This window comes from Haliotis rufescens, unplaced genomic scaffold, assembly GCF_023055435.1.
Source record: "Haliotis rufescens isolate VD_foot unplaced genomic scaffold, xgHalRufe1.0.p SCAF_1, whole genome shotgun sequence".
NCBI classification, from domain to species: Eukaryota; Metazoa; Mollusca; class Gastropoda; order Lepetellida; family Haliotidae; genus Haliotis; species Haliotis rufescens.
In genome coordinates this window covers 9,546,974-9,568,893 of record NW_025963779.1, presented here as the reverse complement: position 1 = coordinate 9,568,893, position 21,920 = coordinate 9,546,974, and the positions used below count along the sequence as shown (strand labels likewise).

At 42.5% G+C, this 21,920-nt stretch overlaps 1 protein-coding gene across 1 annotated transcript; it reads left to right on the top strand.

Annotated features, from left to right (window-relative positions):
- Positions 1 to 1,388: 1,388 nt before the first annotated feature.
- Positions 1,389 to 20,461, top strand: LOC124136670. The gene is made up of 4 exons (XM_046502642.2): positions 1,389 to 1,430; positions 13,060 to 13,397; positions 14,388 to 14,582; positions 17,840 to 20,461. Exons 2-4 carry the CDS (start codon positions 13,064 to 13,066, stop codon positions 18,106 to 18,108), a joined length of 798 nt encoding a protein of 265 aa, XP_046358598.2. The 5' UTR covers positions 1,389 to 1,430; positions 13,060 to 13,063; the 3' UTR covers positions 18,109 to 20,461.
- The last annotated feature ends 1,459 nt before the right edge of the window (positions 20,462 to 21,920 follow it).

Here is a 21,920-nt window from a genome sequence, read left to right as displayed (position 1 = left end):
AGTTGAAATCATCCAGTTGTTTAAGAACCGGATGTCTAGTTCGTTACGCAATTTTAATTGGACTATGCATAGACTCGTTAGTCCAGCCAAAATGTAACTCCGAAAATCCAGCCTTGTTCAGCAAGTGTGGAAAGTAGACTTCTGTAATTAGCTATAACGCCCTTGCCTCGGGAAGATGATATCTGTCGAAACAGATTCCGTTGGGTGTATAAGGCAAACTAGTGATGTAAATAAAATGAGGTGAGGTGAAAGTGGGTTTAACGTCGCGTCAAAGCTTATTGCACTTATATAGCGACGAGCATGCACGTGTATGTGTATGTGTGTGTGGCTGATTGTACTGTGCCAGACAGGGTACCAACAAGTACTATCTTTTGGTATGACGCGGCCGGGGATCGAAACCCGGACCTTCCGCTTTCCGGGCGGACGCTCTACCACGGTACCACGGAGGCGGTCTGTAAATAATATGAATGGATCACTGAAAATCAGTGATGACACCGGGTGTTCGGAAAAAAGAGTAAACATTGTCCTGCTCTGCCGGTAGCACCCACTACTCATACAGTTTTCATAAACATGTAACAGTTTGTTTGTTGCCTAACACTGTACCCCGCAGAACTTCTGGTAATGGTAGAAAAAACAGGGCTTAAGAAACGGGTGAATTCTTTATTAAATGGATTTATCCGAGTCGATTGATGGCAATGCATTAGTTTTCTAATGGCGGGATAATACCAGATAATTGATTAGTTTCTATTTCCTATAACTTTCCAAAGAATAATTAGTTACAAAAGGTCGGTAAAAATATATCGTTCTTTATGTCCCAATCGGTCTCTTAAAATAGTTTGACAATCAACAGAATCTTATCGATTGTCACCACTGTTGGACGAGTCTTCTCTTATGACATTGCAGATAGATAAACTGTTACAAAGGTCTTCGACTGTGAAAACAATGTATTAAAAAAGGCGTTTACATTAATGATATGTCGTTGCATAAATAATCCACAGAGAATGTCAAGCATGGTTCCTGTTCCGTCATGGTAATATAAATGGCTACTCGTGCAAAGTGCGCGCTCTGACCACAAAACAAGTTCTGCCCAGCTTTTTCTTATGTCTATTCTGTTTATCTGAATTATGTTTTGATGCATAGAGTACAGTCCACATAATGATATCAAGGTTCTCCAAGGCCAACTGGAACACTAATATAACTGGTCCTTACTAAAACACACGATCAATGCTGGGAAATCAAAACAGTTGTCGGACTGTATCGATGGTTTGGTTATTGATGACTGGGGTTATGTTACTAACTCTTAGCAACCCGTCCAGACCAATCAGTGACATGCAGGCATACCAATCACGGGTATACTAAGGGAAGTATTTAACATTTGAGCGCTCACAGCCAGCATCGGCACAATCGGAGCTGCTTCTGAGGACGCACGGGTGAGTTGTTTTGCCACTCAGGTAATCCATTCGTGACCAAATCGTGTTATTCCGGGACAAGTCGAAAGTTACGGAAAGGGGCGAGTGGTGACGAATGTCAGGTAATCGGCACATTTAAGACAATTCATTCACAGATGAACCCAGTTATCCTGAGTTCGATCCTTAAATATGAGAATAATCAACTATTTGAAGTCAGGTCTTTGAAAGGCATTTAGAAGTGATACACATAAGGAAGAGAATATATCATATGGGTGTCAACTTCTTTATTACGAGGAACACAACGTTTCGGAGTATATGCTTACTCCTTCATCAGGTGAATGAATGCCATGAGAGCATATATATGTACAGGTAAGGACAACAAAATAATAAGATCACAAAAGGGTAGAAACTATCAGTGCTATTACCCCGGCCTCCCGTTTGTCCAGAGTCCATTACCTATTACTTATCTATGATAACTTAAGTACTGGCTTCCAAACCTTCAGCGCTATCACCTATCAGCGCCAATCATCTGTTGGCTTCCCTTGTTAGTTTCTACCCTTTGTTATTTTCCAACTTTTGTGATCTTATTATTTTGTTGTCCTTACCTGTACATATTTATGCTCTCTGCCTCATGGCATTCATTCACCTGATGAAGGAGTAAGCATATACTCCGAAACGTGGTGTTCCTCATAATAAAGAAGTTGGCATCCATATATTCTCTTCCTTATTTTCAGTCAGATGCAGTATGTAAGAGCAAAAATTGTTACACTTAATGCGCAAATGATGGGGGCTTCACGTCTGACGCAGGTGGACCGCCGACTATACCTCGGAATGGGGAGGACAATTGTTTTGTTTCCTTTCGGGGTTTTCGGTGACAATAAGTTAAAAGGGTACTGAATTATTGTTCCAGGTATTTTAGACTTTTTGCATATTTTGCTATTATGGCTGAATAACAAGAAGGCGTATTAATCAGTATTTAAATAAGTTGGTTAAAGTGATTTTCCTCAGTTATCCAAACACACACATACACATTTATAATCACTTTCCAAATCGATTATCGACATGAACATGGCTACATAATTGTTGTTTTTTAAGTCACTGTTACTTTGAAAAAGGGTTCCATTCACGTTAATGTGTGCCCGTGCATCAGACAATTCTCTTCTTGGACCTATTGTGGTATTCGGCGTCATGTATTGTTTAGGATATTTAGAATAAAGCTTAATGAAAGCGAGAAAAATATTACATTGCGTTATGGCAATCGTCTTATGCAAGACATGTCAGAAGAAAAAACAACGTCAGTGTGTATGTGAAAGCCCGGCGTCCGAGTCTTCTCAATCACATTGAAATCAGATCTTTTACTCCGATACATACCCTCTGCATCCACGGGCTTCTAAATTATCGATACGAGTAAGAGAAGCATTCAGAAAAGCAATTCTGATTTCTGTATCTCGAAAACGGATTTAGTCGGGGACTGCAAAAAAATAAAGCAGCATCATTATGTTGTTGTGGATATGTTATGCACTCTGTCGTTTCTAAGTGGCATTGCGTCTACACCATAAAAGGGTACGTATACGATCTAACGAATATTTGTGGTCTGTGGGTTTTTTACAAATCGAAATTTCCGAATTGAGGTGTAAAGACATGATGCCGAATCACGTTGGAAAGCTGACATCTTGTTTGCTCAAGAACCAACCTTCTTCATTTCGCTTGGGCGGTAAAAGTTCGACCGTCTATGGAGGTGTGGGGCAGTGGGGTAGCCTAGTGGTTAACGCGTTCACTCGTCCCACTGGAGGCCCGGGTACGATTGCCCCATTCGTCACCTCTCGCCCCTTTCCGTAACCTGCAAGAAGACTCGTCCCCATATCGATGAATGTTATGTGCGAAAATACGACAAACCAATCAGAGTGCGCGTATGATTTCAAGTTCTTCGTCAAAGAATCCCTCAGAAATATTTTTTGATTTTACATATGTCTTGCATCTAAAGATATACAAAGACATAGTTAAACGTGTTCAATCATACTGCGTAATTCCGCGTGTCCATATGTGCTTTAATCCGAAATATATATATCCTATATGTGAACCATTACGCAACGAGTTGACAAGTGTTTTAGCTATGCCCGTTTGCGCTAACTAAGAAGGTACCCGGTCGCAAAAATGTCCACGAGAGGGGCACGAGTCGCTATTCGGCTTGTCCCGGAATAACACCAGGTGGTCACGAATGACGATTACCCACGAGGGTACAGTGTGGTATATTGCTGAAAGCTGCGTAAAAGCATACTCACTCACTCACTTTGAACTTGGACCCAGATCCTGGCGCGAAGAAGTATCGTATGACTATCGGAGTAAAAGATATAATGATTTTTATTTTCAATAAACTCGAATACACATAGATACCAACATATCATGCAGAATATAATACAGATTTTGATTCCAAAGCCCAGAATCGATTGCTGTCTTAATGATACAAAACGCGATACCCTCTTATCTTAGTGAGAGTATAGGGTTCCACAGACTGCCAACAGCGCAGTACAATACGAGTTCTGTCAACCCATACGCAAGCAGTGCGCCCAACAGCAGTCGACCACGAGGACCCGAGAAAAGAAAAGAGACACCCTGTTTTCGTAGTATGTGTGTACCGGAGAAAGCGACAGAGTAAACGTCAGGATAAGCCTGAGAGAGGAAACGCTTGATTAGCTGCCACTGTTGTAAACTTAAAGTGTTTGTTATATCGATGTTACATACATTGATGTTTCTGTTTCTCTGGGTCAGGTACGACACGTTTATGTTTCTTTGGCATTGTTTTGTGTTTCTATAAACGTACTTTTACAACTCATGGTCAACCACGTGTCTTCTGAGGTACAGGGAATGATGTCATTAATTAGGGATTTTTACTGCGCGCATCTACCCGAATTTAGGGAGTTTACTGACTGTAAAAGTACAGTTTCCACCCTTGCCGAATTTATGGGCTCGATCGTAGCGCCACCACTGGTTATTTCCCTTCTATGGCCCTCCTATTGACCAATCAGAGTCCACCTCTTATATCAACTGCATTTGCTTCAAACAAAATGGTGGCACCCAGTCAAGACGATCTCTTCAATAATCAAAGTCTGTCCTGTGATAAAACGGGTCTTACTTTGCGAAGTGCATCAAATCTTGATTAAGATGATTTGGAAAGTATCTGTTCACGACGATTTGGAGGTACATATGCTTTGTAAATCCTGCAATCGACCGAAATCTGCACAGCAGTTTACGAACAAATGTCGATTGGATCCAACCGGAGTTTTCCACATGAGTATCAAGCACTTTAACCCATAGACTACAGCACCGCTCTTACCTTACCTAACCAATGCTTCATTTGTATAACGCATACCTCGTGTACTCTTCAAACAAAGTAGGTGGTCATGAAATATATATATGTATTAATACCAAATATAAGAACAAAGGTGAGTGTTGATGATAAACATCCTGTGTAAAAACGTTTATGTCTGTAAAACTCAACACAAAAACACATCCTATAGTTGCACGTGCCTCACGTAGTAGCGCCACACACGGGCGTAGGGGGCGTAGGATGTCATTCCAGATTTTGACACTTTCAAGGAAGGTCGATAATTCTCCGTGGATCTTTATTTCTGTCAATCTTATTGATTTTGCTTACCATATAGTTGGATTTACTTGTTTCCATTCATTGTTTGTGTATAAACTAGCGATGCGGCGTCTACAACAAGCAGAGTGGGCTATTGGTATGCTGGAAACTGGCAGAAGTCAGAGTGTAATGGCCAATACTTTTAACAACGCGTTGGTGCACGTGCGTTGAAGACACACGTGACGTTGCTAATGAATAATTTGCATACTCGTATATGCAAGGGGTTCTCACTAGGAAGTGACAACAGGTAGATACTAGATATATATACTGAACAACAAAAGGTCATGTGACATTGAATAAGATTTAATGCAAAGTTATGTTTTTAACCAAATCTGAAACAATTTCGGTTTGCAACAGCTAAAAGACTCCCGTAAGTGTTCAAATGGTTTAATTTGCCATACTGACTTCAGAAAATGCGTGATTTAAAAAAACAACAACATGCCATGAACATGCCAAAATGTCAATTTACAAATCAATAGCGTGTGTGTCCACCTCTGGTTGCGATGCAAGCAATACATCTTCGTCTCATGGAATGGACCAGGCGTCGCATTAAGTCCTGTGGGATATCTGTCCATACCTGCTGGATCATGTTTCGAAGTTCCTGAAGTGTCTGTGGAACACGAAGGCGAAGGCGCCGATCCATCTCATCACACTTGTGCTCGATTGGTGAGAGATCAGGGGAGCGAGCCGGCCAGGGGATAACATTCACGTTGTTTTGTTGAAGAGAATCCTGAACATGTCGAGCAATATGAGGCCGGGCGTTGTCATGTTGAAAGGTAATGCCTGGGCCACGTCGACGAAAAACGGTAGAACAACAGGGTCGATGATCTCGTCGCGCTGTCCATTGAGATTTCCCTCTACCACTATCAAACGGGTCCTCTGTCTTGCTGTAATCCCACCCCATACCATAACGCTGCCGCCCCCGAGCCGATCTTCTCCCGTGACACAAAAATTGACGTAACGTTCACCTCGACGTCGGTACACTCGATCCGTCCATCGCTGTGGCTGAGGTGAAAACGAGACTCGTCAGTGAATAGAACCAGGCCGCCCAGCGTAGATCGACCTTGTCTGCACCACAGTAGACGTGCTTAACGGTGGTTTCCTGTCAAAATGGGACGTCTGGCGGGTCTTCTGGTGAAAATCCCTTCACGGTTTGTGAAGATATTTGTCGAAGGCCAGGGATGCTTCTTGCAGTCATTGTTGCTGGCTGAAATCGATTTCGTAGGTGTGTTGTTCGAATCCAGTTGTCTTGTCGATTATTGGTTACACGTGGCCGGCCACTCCGAGGATGGTCTCTGACTGCATTCGTCTGTTGCCAACGTTGCCCTTAACACCAATTGGTGTTTATGTGGACGTTAAATTGTCTTGCAACATCACGTTGACTCGATCCTGCTCCAAGCATACGAATGGCTCGCTCATTTTCGGACAGACGTGGCATTTCGTAATGTTGAATAATTGCGTAATTTGTTGCTTTTCTGAGTGGTTATGGTCAGCACGATGCTAAACAATGCATATGGAATCCTGTTAACGCACATGTTTTATACCCATTCTTGGGTAGTGAAATGCATGGGGCTTGCATAAAAGTCAACTTTTGCATAGAATGCATGCTTTTCTGTAGCAGTTGCGTTTTTGTGGCTTGATACTACAATATTGAAAACCAAACTTTACTTGTTTGAAAAATACACTAAAATATTGGTGTCACAGGAACTTTTGTTGTTGAGTATACATACAAAAGACACTGTGTGTCAGGTCAGCACATAGTGGTAGTGGTTGTTGTCTTAGTCTTGTCTGATGTTCATCTCTGGACCAAGGCTTATATATCCAAGGGGGGCACGGGTGGCCCAGTCGTCTAAGGCGCCGCGATTCGCTGTGCAGAGTTGCGTCCCTTGGGCACGCCAGAAACCTATGATTGTGGGTTCGAATCCCGGTTCGCCCCAATTATGTTTCTAGGTTTGTCAGCACTATACCCGTGCTCGTGGGTTTTACCGAAGTGGTAAACGTCTGAGACCTGCATCACTTCGGCCTTTCCTCCCACATTAAGCTGACACGCCGTGATATAACTGGAATACTGTTAAAAGCGGCGTTAAACCCAACTCACTCACTCACTCACTATATATCCAAGGTCACCTGCCATTTAGTAAGTCATAAATACATGTAAATGCAAACAACAATTCATAAGTGACATACTAGCACATCTCGTTTAGGATGGCAGACAGTCGATGTACAATAAAATGGGGATTAATTATTAGGATTATCATCTTATAAATAACAACAATTGAGTGTTTCAAGGCATATAGATGTCATGGCTCCAGGGTAATTAGCCTTTGGAATTAAATGTTCATTCAGACAATGGATGTCGTAAATCAGTCTCTATGACACTTTCAATGTTTCACAGTCGGTGATTAACAGACTATGGAACAGGTAGCAACAAACCCAATATCTTGACGATCGACCCCGTTCAATAGTACAGGATCGATTGATCCGCAACCAGACTCTCGATCCGAATCGAGCTCAGACGGTGAATCACATTGCTGCAAAGTTTCACCAGGCGTCTGGAGTACAAGTCACGGGTCAGTCGATTAGAAATCGTCTACATGCAGCTCATCTCCATGCTCGACGGCCACGTGTCATGTTTTCACTTGAGTCCGATATCACTTTGCTTTTCTTTGATTGGTGTGGTCGTGTCTGGCAACGTCGAAATGAACGTCAAGCCAATGTGAACCAGAACCCAATGTGAGACCTCATCACAGCTTTTGCTATGGTGTAGGGTGGCATCATGACTGACCGAACACCACTCCAGATGCCCCGTTTGCATGGCGTGTGGGTCAACGTTTTGTCCTCAGGGCCCCGTTCTACAAAGGGATCCTAGCGCTACGGCAGTCGTAAGTCTATGTTAAGGTTTTCGGAGTTACGATCACATTAGCGCTGTGATCGCTTTGTGAAACAGGGTCCAGGACGACAACGCCCATGTCCACCTCCAGCAGTGCCCCTTCGTAGAATACCACGTGCCCCAGGATGGCAGCAATGAGACCACACACACACACACACACACACACACACACCACACACACACACCACACACACACCTCCACCACACACACACACACACACACACACACACACACACACACACACACACACACACACACACACACACACCACCCGACCCGCCCCCATTCCTCCCTGGTACGTGATAGAGAGACGTGTGCGTCAATGTCACAGGCCGCCGACCATGTTGGCTGAACCTAGCTAGGCGCTGAAAGAGGAGTGGGACAGACTCCCTCAAATCGCTATTGGGATTCATATGCAGTATCCCTCGTCAAGACGATGTGAATGTTAACAAATCGTGGCAGTAATACCCACTACTGATCCCAAAAACGTCAACTTTGAAAATTCCCATCTTTTCCCCGTCGTCCTACAAGATCGTTGGCGGTCATAACATCAACTGTCATACTTCACAACCGGTTGTAGTATGTTCCCAATTCGTGATCATATTATCATTTATTACCAATTATTATCATACAACTAATACTGGAAACTTATATTTAATACAGTTTTTGAAAGTTAAAGTTATTTCTATGTATTCCCTACTCTTCTTAAGAGTATATTTGTAACAGAAGTAAATAGAGGTTATGACGCGAGTGTGGTTTGGGATTACTGAATGTCCCATCTTCCCAAGACAAGAGAGTTAACTGACTATAAAGGTCCAGTTTCCACCCTTGCCGAACTAGCCTGGTATTATGGAGTTACATAGTCCAATCAAAATCGCGCAAAGAAATCGAAATCCGGTTTGAAAACTGTCGTGCTGAATTCGGTCGATTGCAGGATTTGCAAAGCATGTGCACCGCTAACTCGATGTCAACAGATATTTTCCAAATCTTTTCATGATTTTAATCAAGGTGCTCACGTGATTTGTTGCACTTCGCGATGTAAGACCCGCTTTATCACAATATAAATCTTGATTATCGATCAGATCGTCTTGACTGGGCGACAACATTTTGTTTAAAACAAATGCAAGTGATAAAAGAGGTGGAATCTGATTGGTCTATAGGAGAGGTTTAGAAGGGACATAGCTCGCTATAACCACTGGTGGCGCTACGATCGAGCTCAGGAATTCCAGCCTAGTTCGGCAAGGGTGGAAACTAGACCTTTAAAGACAGTTAACTCTCATGCGTCGGGAAGATGTAAATGTCCAGTATCTATAATAATTAAGTTTAGAGAGCCTTGGCGAGCTAAATACTAGTACATAGTGGTTATTCATAATACATGACAAGACTATTTACCATCCCAAAACACGCAAGCGCGATAACTTCTTTATCATATAGTATCATACTTCAATTCAATCGGGGCGGTCGGGTAGCCTAGTGGTTAAAGCGTTCGCTCGTCACGCCGAAAACCTGGGTTCGATTCCCGACATGAGTACAATGTGTGAAGCCCATTTCTGATGTCCCTCGCCGTGATATTGCTGGAATATTGCCAAAAGCGGCGTGAAACCATACTCACTCACTTCAATTCAATCACACGGTACTTAAGTTTTACATGGCAAGTTTTCCTGTAATGTGCGCATTAATAGTTTACGTCACAAGCTCAGATATGATTGGTTTGTTAGCACCATACCCTTGGTCGTGGGTTGCGCCAAAGTGGTGAACGTCATAGGCTTGTGGATTTCCTACCACTGTCAGCTGACACGGAAGTACTGTTCAAAGCACTCTTTCTAAACGGCAGAAATGCCTTGTCCATATGCGTAGTGTATTTCGAAAGATGCCAACATCATTATATCTATTACTGCTAAACCTGGAAAGTCTTCACAGGTTGGCAAAGTGACCCAAGAGTGGGATTTAAGCGTTAAAGGTCTTTGGTGCCTGCTATTGTTGTTTATAACCTCGTTTTAGGGATTCCCATATCATGTTGGTATAATTTAATCATACGTTTGGAACCTCCTTCATTAAACGCTCTCTTGTTGAGCTTTGAATTAACTTTTGTCCCTTTGAACATCCATCTAAATATGTTGAAATTTAAAATACTTTAAAAAAATTAAGAGTTTGAAAATTAAAAAATCTTCCAAATGACAACGAAACATCTCTATCACTAAAATCTCATCGACATTTCCTAACGATTGGGTAGTAGTTTTGTCCCATCTCTACAGCAACAATCACACAACACGAACTCCGATATAGGCTCCTATAGTACAGACATTTGTTTTACAACCATCACTTAATTCGTGTTCTTACTTTGACACACCTACACCCAGTTATTAATGATTAATGATTTTGCCCAAGGATGCTTCTCAATATGGTATTCGAGAAACGTTTCTACTTTCCAAAAGGTAAATCGAACGGTTTTGTTTATCACATTACTTTGTACAGAAAGGCATAACAAGGAATACGCTTCGATTAATTGATCCTGGTTTAACGCCCTTTAAGATTAATTCACCAATACAGCAGTTATGTCTGTGTGGTTACTGGTTATATAGTGCTAGCCCACCGAGATACCATGACATATATACCACATTCGGATGTAGACAGAAAGAAAGTATATTGCTTGATCAGATCTTCAAAGGAAGACGGAATGTAATACCATTGATCTCCGTTCCCGAAGGTTTGTGACGGCGGATTTCTATGCCTTCTGAGAGTTTCTTCTTTTTTGTTCATTTCCGTCACAAACACATGCAAGGGCAAGTCAATTGTTCATGTTGTTTTTTTTCACGTAAAAATGGGAATTGCATCGGATATCATTTTGTCACTAATGCGTAAAACCTTTGAAAGCTTAGCTAAGGCCTTGAACGTTGTAACCCTGTTCAACCAAATTTTGAAGGCATAATTCATCATGTTTCACGTATACGCAAGGCCCTGTGGTGTTGAACACTTCTGTTGATTGATTGTCGCTGAATAAATAACACAACCGGGGCTGACTATTGACCCTAGAAGTCAGGGCAATAGCTGTCATATGAACGGCGGAAGTGAGGAATTATCATTAATCGATCAACAGCATTGTCACCATATAGCTGTAACGATTACTTGTGGTGGAAATACATATAATCACTACCGACTAATTCGAAAACCAGGTTCAGCACCCGTGACGTCATCAGCCGTTTGCAACTCCGTACAAGCATAAAGTGCGGGGTGATACAGTGTCATGTAAACATACCACAATGTAGGCCAAGTAGTCACGGCAATACCAAAAGCAGATGTCAGTCGATAAATTCACGATTAACCAATATTGTTTTCTTGAATCTATCAAGCGCGTGCGTGCGTGCGTGTGTGTGTGTGTGTCTGTGTGTGTGTGTGTGACATATATTACAATATACATAAGTAAACACCCATACAGTTCCACGTGGCGCAGAATGTAAGATGAAGCCATATAAACTGACGTCCAAAATAAACTTTACCAGAGTTTGAAATCACTCTTGCTCAAAAACAACAAAACACACATGCATGAAGTAAAGTGTATTGAGAAGATCAATATATCAACATAATCAACACTGAAAATGACAATCATACCGCGACCGAGAATGACGTCAGAGCCCCCCAAAGTTGGGTGTGGTACAACACTCGAGCTTTCAGAATCATGGACAATAGGCAGAGTACATAAACAATCGCTCACGTTCAATAACAAGTCATTAGTAGCGTGTGTGACCACCAAATGCCTCAATACACGCAAAAACTCTTCGACGCACAGAAAAAGTCAGTCGTCTGATGAGGTCACGTAGGAATTGACGCCATTCTTCTTGGAGGGCCAAGATCAGTTCTTGCCGGTTGGCTGGAGAGTGTGGTCGTTGTCGAACACGACGATCCATCAAGTACCAGAGGTGTTCTATGGGGTACATGTCGCGTGAGCGTGCAGGCCACGGCAGGACGTTCACGTTGTTGGCTGCGAGGAAGTTAGTGACAATTCTGGCTGTATGGGCTCTAGCGTTGTCATGCTGATAAATGACACCACGTGGCTGCTGTCTGAGAAATGGTAGGACAACTGGACGAAGAATGTTATCCATGTAACGCTGAGCTGTCAGGTTTCCGTCAACGATGACCAGCGGTGTCCTCTCCTGCCCACAGATCCCTCCCCACACCATGATACTCCCTCCACCATATGGTACGACCTCCTGCACGCAACACGCCGCCGTTCGTTCACCCCTTCGGCGGTACACACGTTGTCTTCCATCAGCCCTAAACATACAGAATCGACTTTCGTCAGTGAAGACAACCCTCTGCCAGTCACGTCGTTGCCAGCGTCGTACAGTCCGGGCCAATCTCAATCGCAGACGACGATGTTGCGCTGTCAATAGCTGTCCTCTGTATGGTCTAAAAGCCCTGATTCCATGAGCCCTGAGTCTCCTGGCCACTGTCTATCGACGAACCCTGTGACCTAAGGCATTTGTCGCCGATGACGTCACTGTCAGGAAGCGATTTCGGAGGTGCAAGGTACGCAAGTACCGGTCATCATGGGGCGTGGTCACCCTGGGTCTGCCTGTTCTTGGCCTGTCAGCGGTCCGTCCTGTCTGTCTGTAACGTTGCATCAAGTTGGTAACGGCAACACGGGAGCAACCAAAGGTTCATGCAATATGGGCGTGGGTGGCTCCCATCTGTACAATACCTAAGGCTCGTTCACGTTGTTCGACTGTGAGTCGTGGCATTTCTTTTGTGTGTTTTTTTATCACTGTGGATGTCTGACTTGCCGTTGCAATCGTTTTATACCCTTACCCGCACGTGCATTTGCAGTTTTCCGTGGTGCACGTGTTTTTCACTTTTTCGCGTGTTATCTCGCAAACATGTAACAGACGATTAACATTTTCTGCATACACTATTGTTGTATTTAGGTTATGTGTTTTAGATAGACTTTATCGAAAAAAAAAAAATACTTTGTCTGAAATTTATATTTTCAGTTGGTAAAGTTTCTTTTGGACGTCGGTTTATTACAATCTACACAAGTAAACAACTTACATAACTCCTGTATATTCAGTTCTAGTGCAGAGCGTTACATTATAACAACACGTTCCTCTTTGTCTTCCAGACAAATGTCTTCGATGGAAAGCCTCTCACTAACTTGCAAAATAATAGCAGTCACGTGTTTCGTCGGCATGACAACGTGCAGTTTTCAATTTAACACGAAAAATTTCCAACTATATCGCCTGTGGGACATGGACGACCGCATGCCGCCCTTCAGTCCCGTTAGTCCCATCACGTGCAAGGAGGAGTGCGCCATGATTTGCATGAGTGACGTCACATGTGCTGCTTTCTCACATGGCGAGTATGTGAGGTTCTGCATGGTGACCCCAGAAAGTGTCAGGCCCTACGACGTGTCCATCAGCAATCCGCTGCCTGGCTTCACACACTACAGTTTATACGAAGGTACGCACACTTTACTTGTTGATGAAGCTGGTACATATCAGTGGTGATCAATTTTCAGATGAATATTTGTGTTGCACATTTTACAGGACACAGCTGCTGTTTGACCATGATTGATCTAGTCAAAGGCTCTTGAAGAGACGTGTCTTTTATGGTGGCCGAGCAGGGACATCGCTTTGTTGCCTTCAATTACGAGAAAGCGATAAAGCGATATCACGTGACGAGAAAGCGATAGCACGAGTCCGAAAAGCGATATGAATATCCATTCTCTTCCTTGAATATTGCTTTCTCGTCTCGCGGTATAACCCGCTCGTGTTATCGCTTTCTCGTCTCGTGCTATCACTTTTTGCGTCTCGTGATATCGCTTTATCGATTTCTGGCGTCCGTTATTGAAGGCGAGAAAGCGATGCCCCTTGGCCACCATAGTTTTGGGTGTCTTTTTTATGTTTATTCCGATTTTCTGCTTCTCATGTTTATTGTGGCAGATTGTTCCATAGCAGTGGGCCAGTATGTTGGAATGATCTATCGCCATATTTGTCACTGCTTCACTGAGGCCTTGAATGTTTTAATCTCGATCAAACAACTTCTGAGCAAGAGTTGTATGAGTCTCTTTGAAATCCTGGTAGAACGAGCATTCTCGATTGTACCTTAAAAGTTGTGAAATGTAGACACCAAGGGCAGAGCCTCTGGAATATTGCTCGACATAAATGGACAGTTGACCATTGGAAAGTTGAAGTCATCCCTCTTGTCATACAGTCTTATTGGGAGACTCAGTGTTTTGTCACTCTGAATCTTTATGCATAGGCTAAATATGAAACAGATGAAGCAGTATCACTGGTCTCCCTTATTTTTAGTTCAGGTGGGTAAATCAGCGGAAGGGAATATGCTGTTTGGTGGTTATTGAACGATATCAGATCATCGATATACCTGAAGACCAAATCACTTTGCCAATCCGAGCAGAAATTCTGATTAAAAAACATTCCACTGTTTCAGACATCGGGGAGGGCATCTTACCACCTGGCTACCGGACATTCAACATCTCCAAACTTGCCCTGCGGTTCCACTACTACTGGCCAAGGAACTGGACAGACGCACGTGACACGTGCGCCAGCGAGGGCGGTCGTCTGCTCACTTTGGACACGGAGGAGAAGAGACAACTGCTGCAAGACCTCATCACAAGCAATAAAGGTACTGGAAGACACATGACACTATTGGAAATAATTAGTCGTTAAATATGTCAAGAATGTTTTTTTTACCAGATCAAAGCTATTATTTGTTAGATATACATGTATACACCTGGACATTAATTTAGCGCCACCGATGTCTTCGTGAATGAGTCATGTACTTACAGCCTAGTGCAAAATGATATAACAGTATCCAAACATGTTTACTGCTTACCAGAGTAATCAAACATGAAAAAAACAAGGTTTTGAATTGGGACAATGACAGTTAAATTGTTCACATTTTGATGGTCATTATATTCACCGAAACAAAATGGAAATTACTATTGTCGCTCAATAAATACTGATCTGCTTCAAACCAGTCTGTTTGAACGGAATCCTAAACCATTGTTAGTACACAAACGCAGTTCTCGTCAATACAAGGTGTAACCACCCTGCACACGAACGATTGCCGCCAGACGCCTCACCATTCAATGAATCAGACGTTGGATTTAACGTTGGGGTATTCTAGCAGCAGTATGAAAGCAGCAGCAAGTTTAAGGTGTGGACAGGTGGGTCTCTGTGTCGAGCTTGACGGACTAAAATGTCCCGCAGATGTTCATTTAGCTAATGATATAGACTTCTTGCAAGCCAAGGAAGTGTCTCGATGGCATTATGACGTAAGTAATCCAGAACCGCACGTGATTTGTGAGGGTAGCATTCATCAATGAAAACAGGTCTCAAGGCCAACGCATGATTGTCGAAATGGGGGATAACTGCCGTCTCCAGGATGCCATGGTGAAATCGAGGTCCATTCAAGTAACCCTGCTCAGTGATCAAGTCAAGTTTACAATTGAATGAAACACATCCTTCTGCCATTACTGACCATTACGGACGTGCCACACGAATGTTGTGAGCAGCCATGGCTGTATTTCCCTACCTCAAGACACGTGTCTACCATGTGTAACAGAAACCGATTTTCATCTGAGAAATCGACTCCAGTTTAGACGTTGGTTAGACCATACCAAACGAGCCGTTTAATGGGCCTGAGTTAACAAGGGACGTTTGATTGGGATTCTGGCACTGTATCCAGCCGTTTTCATGTAATTTCGGATGGCTCAGGTTGAAATCCCCCTGCCTGGTAGCGTAGCCACTGTGCCTCTAAAACTGTACTGTTATCGAATCGACGTTGTCTGAAGAGCCTGAATTATCCTGCATCTTCTCTCTTGGATGGCCTTAACGTCATATGTTGTTCAGTATTTCTGCACAAATCTTGAAATTACATTATAGTAACGTCCATGTTGATGTCCAATTTCCCAACAATACATTCCTGCATTTGTCATTCTAATAATCTGCCATCTTAACGCTTCAGACAATCTACGGAGTACCATGATAATGCTTTGTAATGAGAAAGAATGAATGATCGGAGCTGCAAATTAACTATTTCATTCATTTATTCTGCTTGATATAAGGGGCAAATCCGGAATTATCAGAGGCTGATAGCCAGCAGTTGCGGATTCACGCAAAGTGTGCACACCGGCGTTTACGGTTACAACTCCCTAAACGCGAAACACTCGTTAAAGTTTATTCTTATAAATGAACAATAACACTTCACCGAAAGCTTATTCAATTGGTGAAATAGGTGATATCGTTCAGCGGAATAATGCAACAGAAGGCCCGCCCATTCTATTATCAACCAATCAGGAAAAATCAGCCAAAATTATATTCGGTTTTTGGAAACAAACGAAAAGGAATTGCTTGGCGAGCCAATGAAATGCCACGGAAGAAACCCTATGTGATGTACTAATTATGAAGTACAGCTGTACAGGGGCGGTATTTCTGTCTTATTATTTTCTTGTGCCAATGTTGACTCGTGTGTATGATGCAGTAACCATGCACGTCAGGAAGAAACAGCCATGTCATTTCTATGTGGCCCTATCACTCATGCTAAGAGTGCTAATTTTGGTGCTGATGAAGGGACAAGTCGATTAGTTTGGCTTGGTAAATATAAGGCCATTAGTAAGAGCAAACGCAATTAAACACTTACTGTACCAATTGAACACTTCCCGACAAAATCTCGTATGCTGAAATGTGAAACTTCCAACAAATATTCGTTGCAATATGATATCATGCATTTCCTGCCATGCTGTAGGTTGAGGACATCTGACCCACGGAAACGGCGTATATATATCGGCGGAAGTACTGTCTGGTGTGTCATGAAAATGCATCCGAGGATTCCATATGTTTGACTTTGTATAAGTAGAGGTCCTCACGCGAGGTTTTTTGGGGGATGGTAAATATCCTGTATTGGGAATATACATTTTATTTAGCGAGCCTTGGCGAGCTAAATACATATTGTTTATTCCTAAAAATATTCTTTTTACATCCCAATACATCCAAGTGTGATAACCTCTTTTAGCGTATAACATATAATGTTATTCCGAAATTCTGCCGTCGAAAACATATTCTCATCTCTCACAAACGGTTCCTAAACATTTTTCTTAGAATGTGCGTAAGGTCATTGACAACAACTTGTTACCACCAATATAGGCAAAAAACGACAATTGGCCTCTATCAAAGAGACTACTCTAGTCAATGATACGTCATGTGTAGAGTCTCTCGGTCTTTCATAATGTTAGGTAATGCAGTCACATGTCCCACACAGCGACAAAATGAAGCAAAGTTCCATGTCGAACACACTTCGGCTAAGCCCAAGCCACAGAGGTCTAACAGCGCAGATATAGAAACTGACGTCTCTAGTGCCCTCAATTATATTGCTTTGCAATTTATATCTCCAAAGCTGCCTTAACTTGTAAAAGGTCTCAGCTGCGCCCCTGAAAGACTCTGATTTTGGTATGTTAGACTTTCATTTTGATACCGATAACAGAGATCCCAGTAATTTGTCCAGATCCCGAGGTCAATTCTGACTCGACGGCCGACAGACAAGGGGTGCGCCCATGCTTCTTTGTAGCCAATGAAAGAAGTACCCTTCTGACCTTATATATTTGCATATTTATCCTTAAATGACTCCAACGGGTACCGTCTTTTTCCAATGGCTTTATCCTGCAGATAAACCTACCCGATATTGTGATAAATGATGTCATTGTCAGAAACGTGTTGATGTTTTAATTTGAAATGGTATTTGCTATTGTGAAGAGCTTTACGTTTTCACCCTTTTAAAAATGTTGTCTCGGTAACAATGGGGTAGATCTTGATAATTTTGTCCGATATTGACAACCGTATTGACTAAAGACGTATATGGAAAACATTTACCATTGCTTTCAGAGTTGAGCACTACCGGGACAGGGCTGTACGTTGGTGGGATGGTAAATGGTACAGAGTTCTACTGGGAGGACGGTACTCTCCTGGCCAACAGCGACCCTCTGTGGGCAGCATCACCTGCCGGAACCGGAAACTGCACCATCTTGGACCGCGATAAGGGCTTCCGACTCGTTGATGGCGACTGTTCGCTAGAGCAGCCCTATATTTGTGAACACCTGCATTTTGAGACACAGAGTACACTTCCTTCAGTTGGTCGACAGAGTTTAACCTAGCATCAATGGATGTATGTTTGTGATTATGTTACAGTTCTTTTCGAAAAGTGCAAGATGCACGTCCTTTATAAATGATCGACTAAACAACAAAACACACCTGAAATCTAAAACACAAAATTTGCGTTGTTTAACAATATGATAAATATAAACGTATTGAATCAGAACTGAAAATTACGTCCTTTGTACATCGAACTCAACACGTGATAAGGGACCGGTCATTTATTACAGGAGTTGTGGAGGGATGGGTGGGGGTGTCGGAGGTTATTGATGCACTAATGTCCTGAAAATAATAACCCTCCCCTAATGCTTGTCCCATTTGTCATGACCCTCCCTGAAATATCAATACATTTAAGCATCCCTCTGTCCATCCACTACCCTATGATAAATGACCTGTCCCTGACGGTCTTGTATCAAAATGTATGTGGTGTTAGCGGAATTCTGTTTCTTGTGTTCACAAATGTTCTTTTGTCAAATTGGGAAGGCGCCGAAATTTCCAATGCTGTTTCCTTTCGATATACACGCACGATTCCATGCATAATGGTACCCGGGAGAGGAAAGTAGCCATTCGTGACCAACTCGTGTTATTCCGGGACAAGCCGAATTGCAGGTTACGGAAAGGGGCGAGTGGTGACGAATGGAAAGTAGCAAAGAGCGACCTACGGATCACAACGCGGCTGTGTACCGTCATAGATGTCTTCATACTATTTGATTTCTGATTTATTTGTTTTAAGAACAAAGTGTCTCAAACTAAAACTCCTGCCTATTCAATGGAATCATAATTCTTCACGTGCCCTCGACAAATTCTTAGGTCCGTCAGAGAAATGCCAGTAAGCACCAATAAGACTGATCACAGAATGAAGTGGCATTTTCAATAATGTAACAAATGTTATATTTGGGATAACACATTCTTAGTAAAGTGCATATTCTAGTACTGTTTTGGGTTGAGTCCCGTCCGGGATTCGAACCAACACATTCGACCACTTCCTAAATTGCATTGTGTTTATTTTCAATAATGTTTACATTACCGGATATAACTATGCAATCTTCAGACCAGACATTGTATGGACATATACTCGGAGGCATAAAAAAAAAAATGACCTAATCGCCCCCAAAAAAGTGGATGTCGTGTTCTGGTTCCTGACCATCAACTTTAGGAGAATCATTGATGTGGACATTATGGATCTGTGTTCACGTGCGGTTATTGTCTCAACTTAAACAGGTTATGTTAAAACGTATTTTTAAAACAGTGAAGGAGTGCCAAGTTATTCACGTGCAAACTATGCACTCAGGCCCAATAAAATCAGATGTGATCACATGTCAGATCACGGCTTGGCGAATTCGAAGTGGGTATGTCCCAGGCCAGTTTGGATGTCGGAGGTTCACAACGCCATGCATGTTGCCTGTCGACCATTGCGAGACTTCATGTTCGGTAAATCAACAAAAACTTCTGACCGACCTCATTGAGGCAACTACGTAATCCATTAGGGCCATATCATTTGTTTTCTTTCTTAAAACTTAAAGATACGAATTTAAAATTTCAGGATACGGTGTTGAAGATCCATGATACGTTTTAAGTCGACCATTGCGAGATTTCATGTTCGGTAAATCAACAAAAACTTCTGACCGACCTCGTTGAGGCAACTACGGAATACCATTAGGGCCATATCATTTGTTTTCTTACTTAAAAATTAAAGTTACGAATTTGAAATTTCAGGATACGATGTTGATCATTCACGATACCGTGTTGAAATATCACGATAATACAATCAATGCTTTATATTGTTATTGCACTTGAAACTTCAAAGAAGTACCTTGAATTTTCAACATAGTATCTTGAACTCTCAACATATTACCTTGAAATTACAACATACTGTCTGGCACTTTCAAGACAAATGATATGGCTTACAAGGCAACTCATATGCGAGTTTACATATTGTGCTCTTACGTAATCAATTACAGACTTCTTTCTTCAGATGTCCACGCCTCACGGTTGCGGGAAGGGCCTCAGTGTATATATACATATATGTATTTTGAGTGCAGGTGACCCGTCTGTGATCACGGCATCAATGATGTCAGTGAAATTAGTTCCATGACGGTAACACTCCGCATCATGTACCTAAATGAACGTTTTGGACAACTATGTGCAGAAAATGTTAATAAATCAGCTTCATCTGAACCTCAGTTTTCGTTTTTAACGCCTCGAATGTTTTCTTTTATGAAAAACGTATTACCTGTTTGTCTATACATGTGAAGTGTTTGTATTGTTGTTCACGTGCGCACAATCAGTGTCTACTATTATGAGTTTTTGTTGTATTCTGTGACGACGTCTGTTTGTAAAGATTAAACGCTTCATAAAGGGATATGTAGCTAATGATGTTTTAGCTTACCTGACTGAAAGTCAAGTGAACTTTATTCATGGCCCGTTTGTCTGGCGCCCGGCGTGCATCGTGCGTCATCCATCGTAGGTCATAGACATCACACCAGGAGCCACTGCACCGCCAACGATCGTGAAGGACGATAGGGGTGAGATGGGAAATTTCAAAGTTTTTTATATATCAGTAGTGCGTAATACCTCCACAATTTGTCAAATATTCATTCACTCGACGAGGCATACTGAAAATGGTTTTCCCAAGGGTGATTTGAGGGAGTCTGTCCAATTCCTCTTGCAGCACCTGGCCAAGTTCAGCCAACGTAGTCGGCGTCCACGACGTTGATGCACACATCTCTCCATGGTGTTCCAGAAGTGTTCGGGGGGGGGGGGGGGAGGTCTAGCAGCATTGCTGGTCTGGCATTCTATGGTTGTTGTGGTGCTGGAGGTGAGCATTGACGATTTGTGCACGGTCGGCACGGGCGTGGTCTTCCTGATAGACAAAATGTCGACACACACGCCTTGCCAGCGGGACAACAAAAGGTGTTAGTATGTTGTCCCGATAGTGCTGTCCAGTGACCCCTCCTTGCAAAATACGGATTCCACCGTACCACCCTACTGCATAACCGATCGACCGCCAAATCTGTCATGCGGGCCCAGGTTGACATTGGCTTGGCGTTTATTTCGACGTCGCCAGACGCGACCACGCCTATCAAGAAAGTGCTAAGTGAATTGTGACCCATCTGAAAACATGACACGTGACATTATCCCAGTTTTAACTTTATGTACACCATTGACGATTTGAAAGGGGTGGCACAACACGTGGTCATTGAGCAAGGAGATGCATGTCGACCATTTCTAAACGTCTGACCCCGTAACTCGTACTCGTATCGCCTGATCAAAGTTTGCAGCAATTTGATTCGTCGTTTGAGATCGATTTCGTAGAACCTGGTTTCGGATCAATCGAACATGTACTCTTGTCGTTGTCTTGTATGCCCTTAATGGGGTCGATTGTCAAGAAACATTGAACGCATTGCCCACTGAACGCTGACTTCTGCATGCCAGTAGCAGAGGCTGCATCCGTAGTGCATAAACAAACAATAAATGAAATCAATTTAATCACAACTATAAAATAAGCAGAATCAATAAGATTAACAGAAATAAAGGTCCATGGAGATAAATCGACCTTACTTGAAAGTGTCAAAATCAGGCATCACACCCTGCGCACGTGCAAACTTTAGGATGTGTTTTGGTGTTAAGTTTTACAGGCGTTCTTGCACAGGATGTTTGTCATCAACAATTATCTTTGTTCTAATACTTGGTATTAACACTTATATTTCATGAATCCAGCGTTTTTAATGAGTATGTATGATCCGTTTGTTTGCAACATTTAAAATTTGTTTGACCATGCTCTTAAATTCTCTCAAAATGCATAATTGCCTCT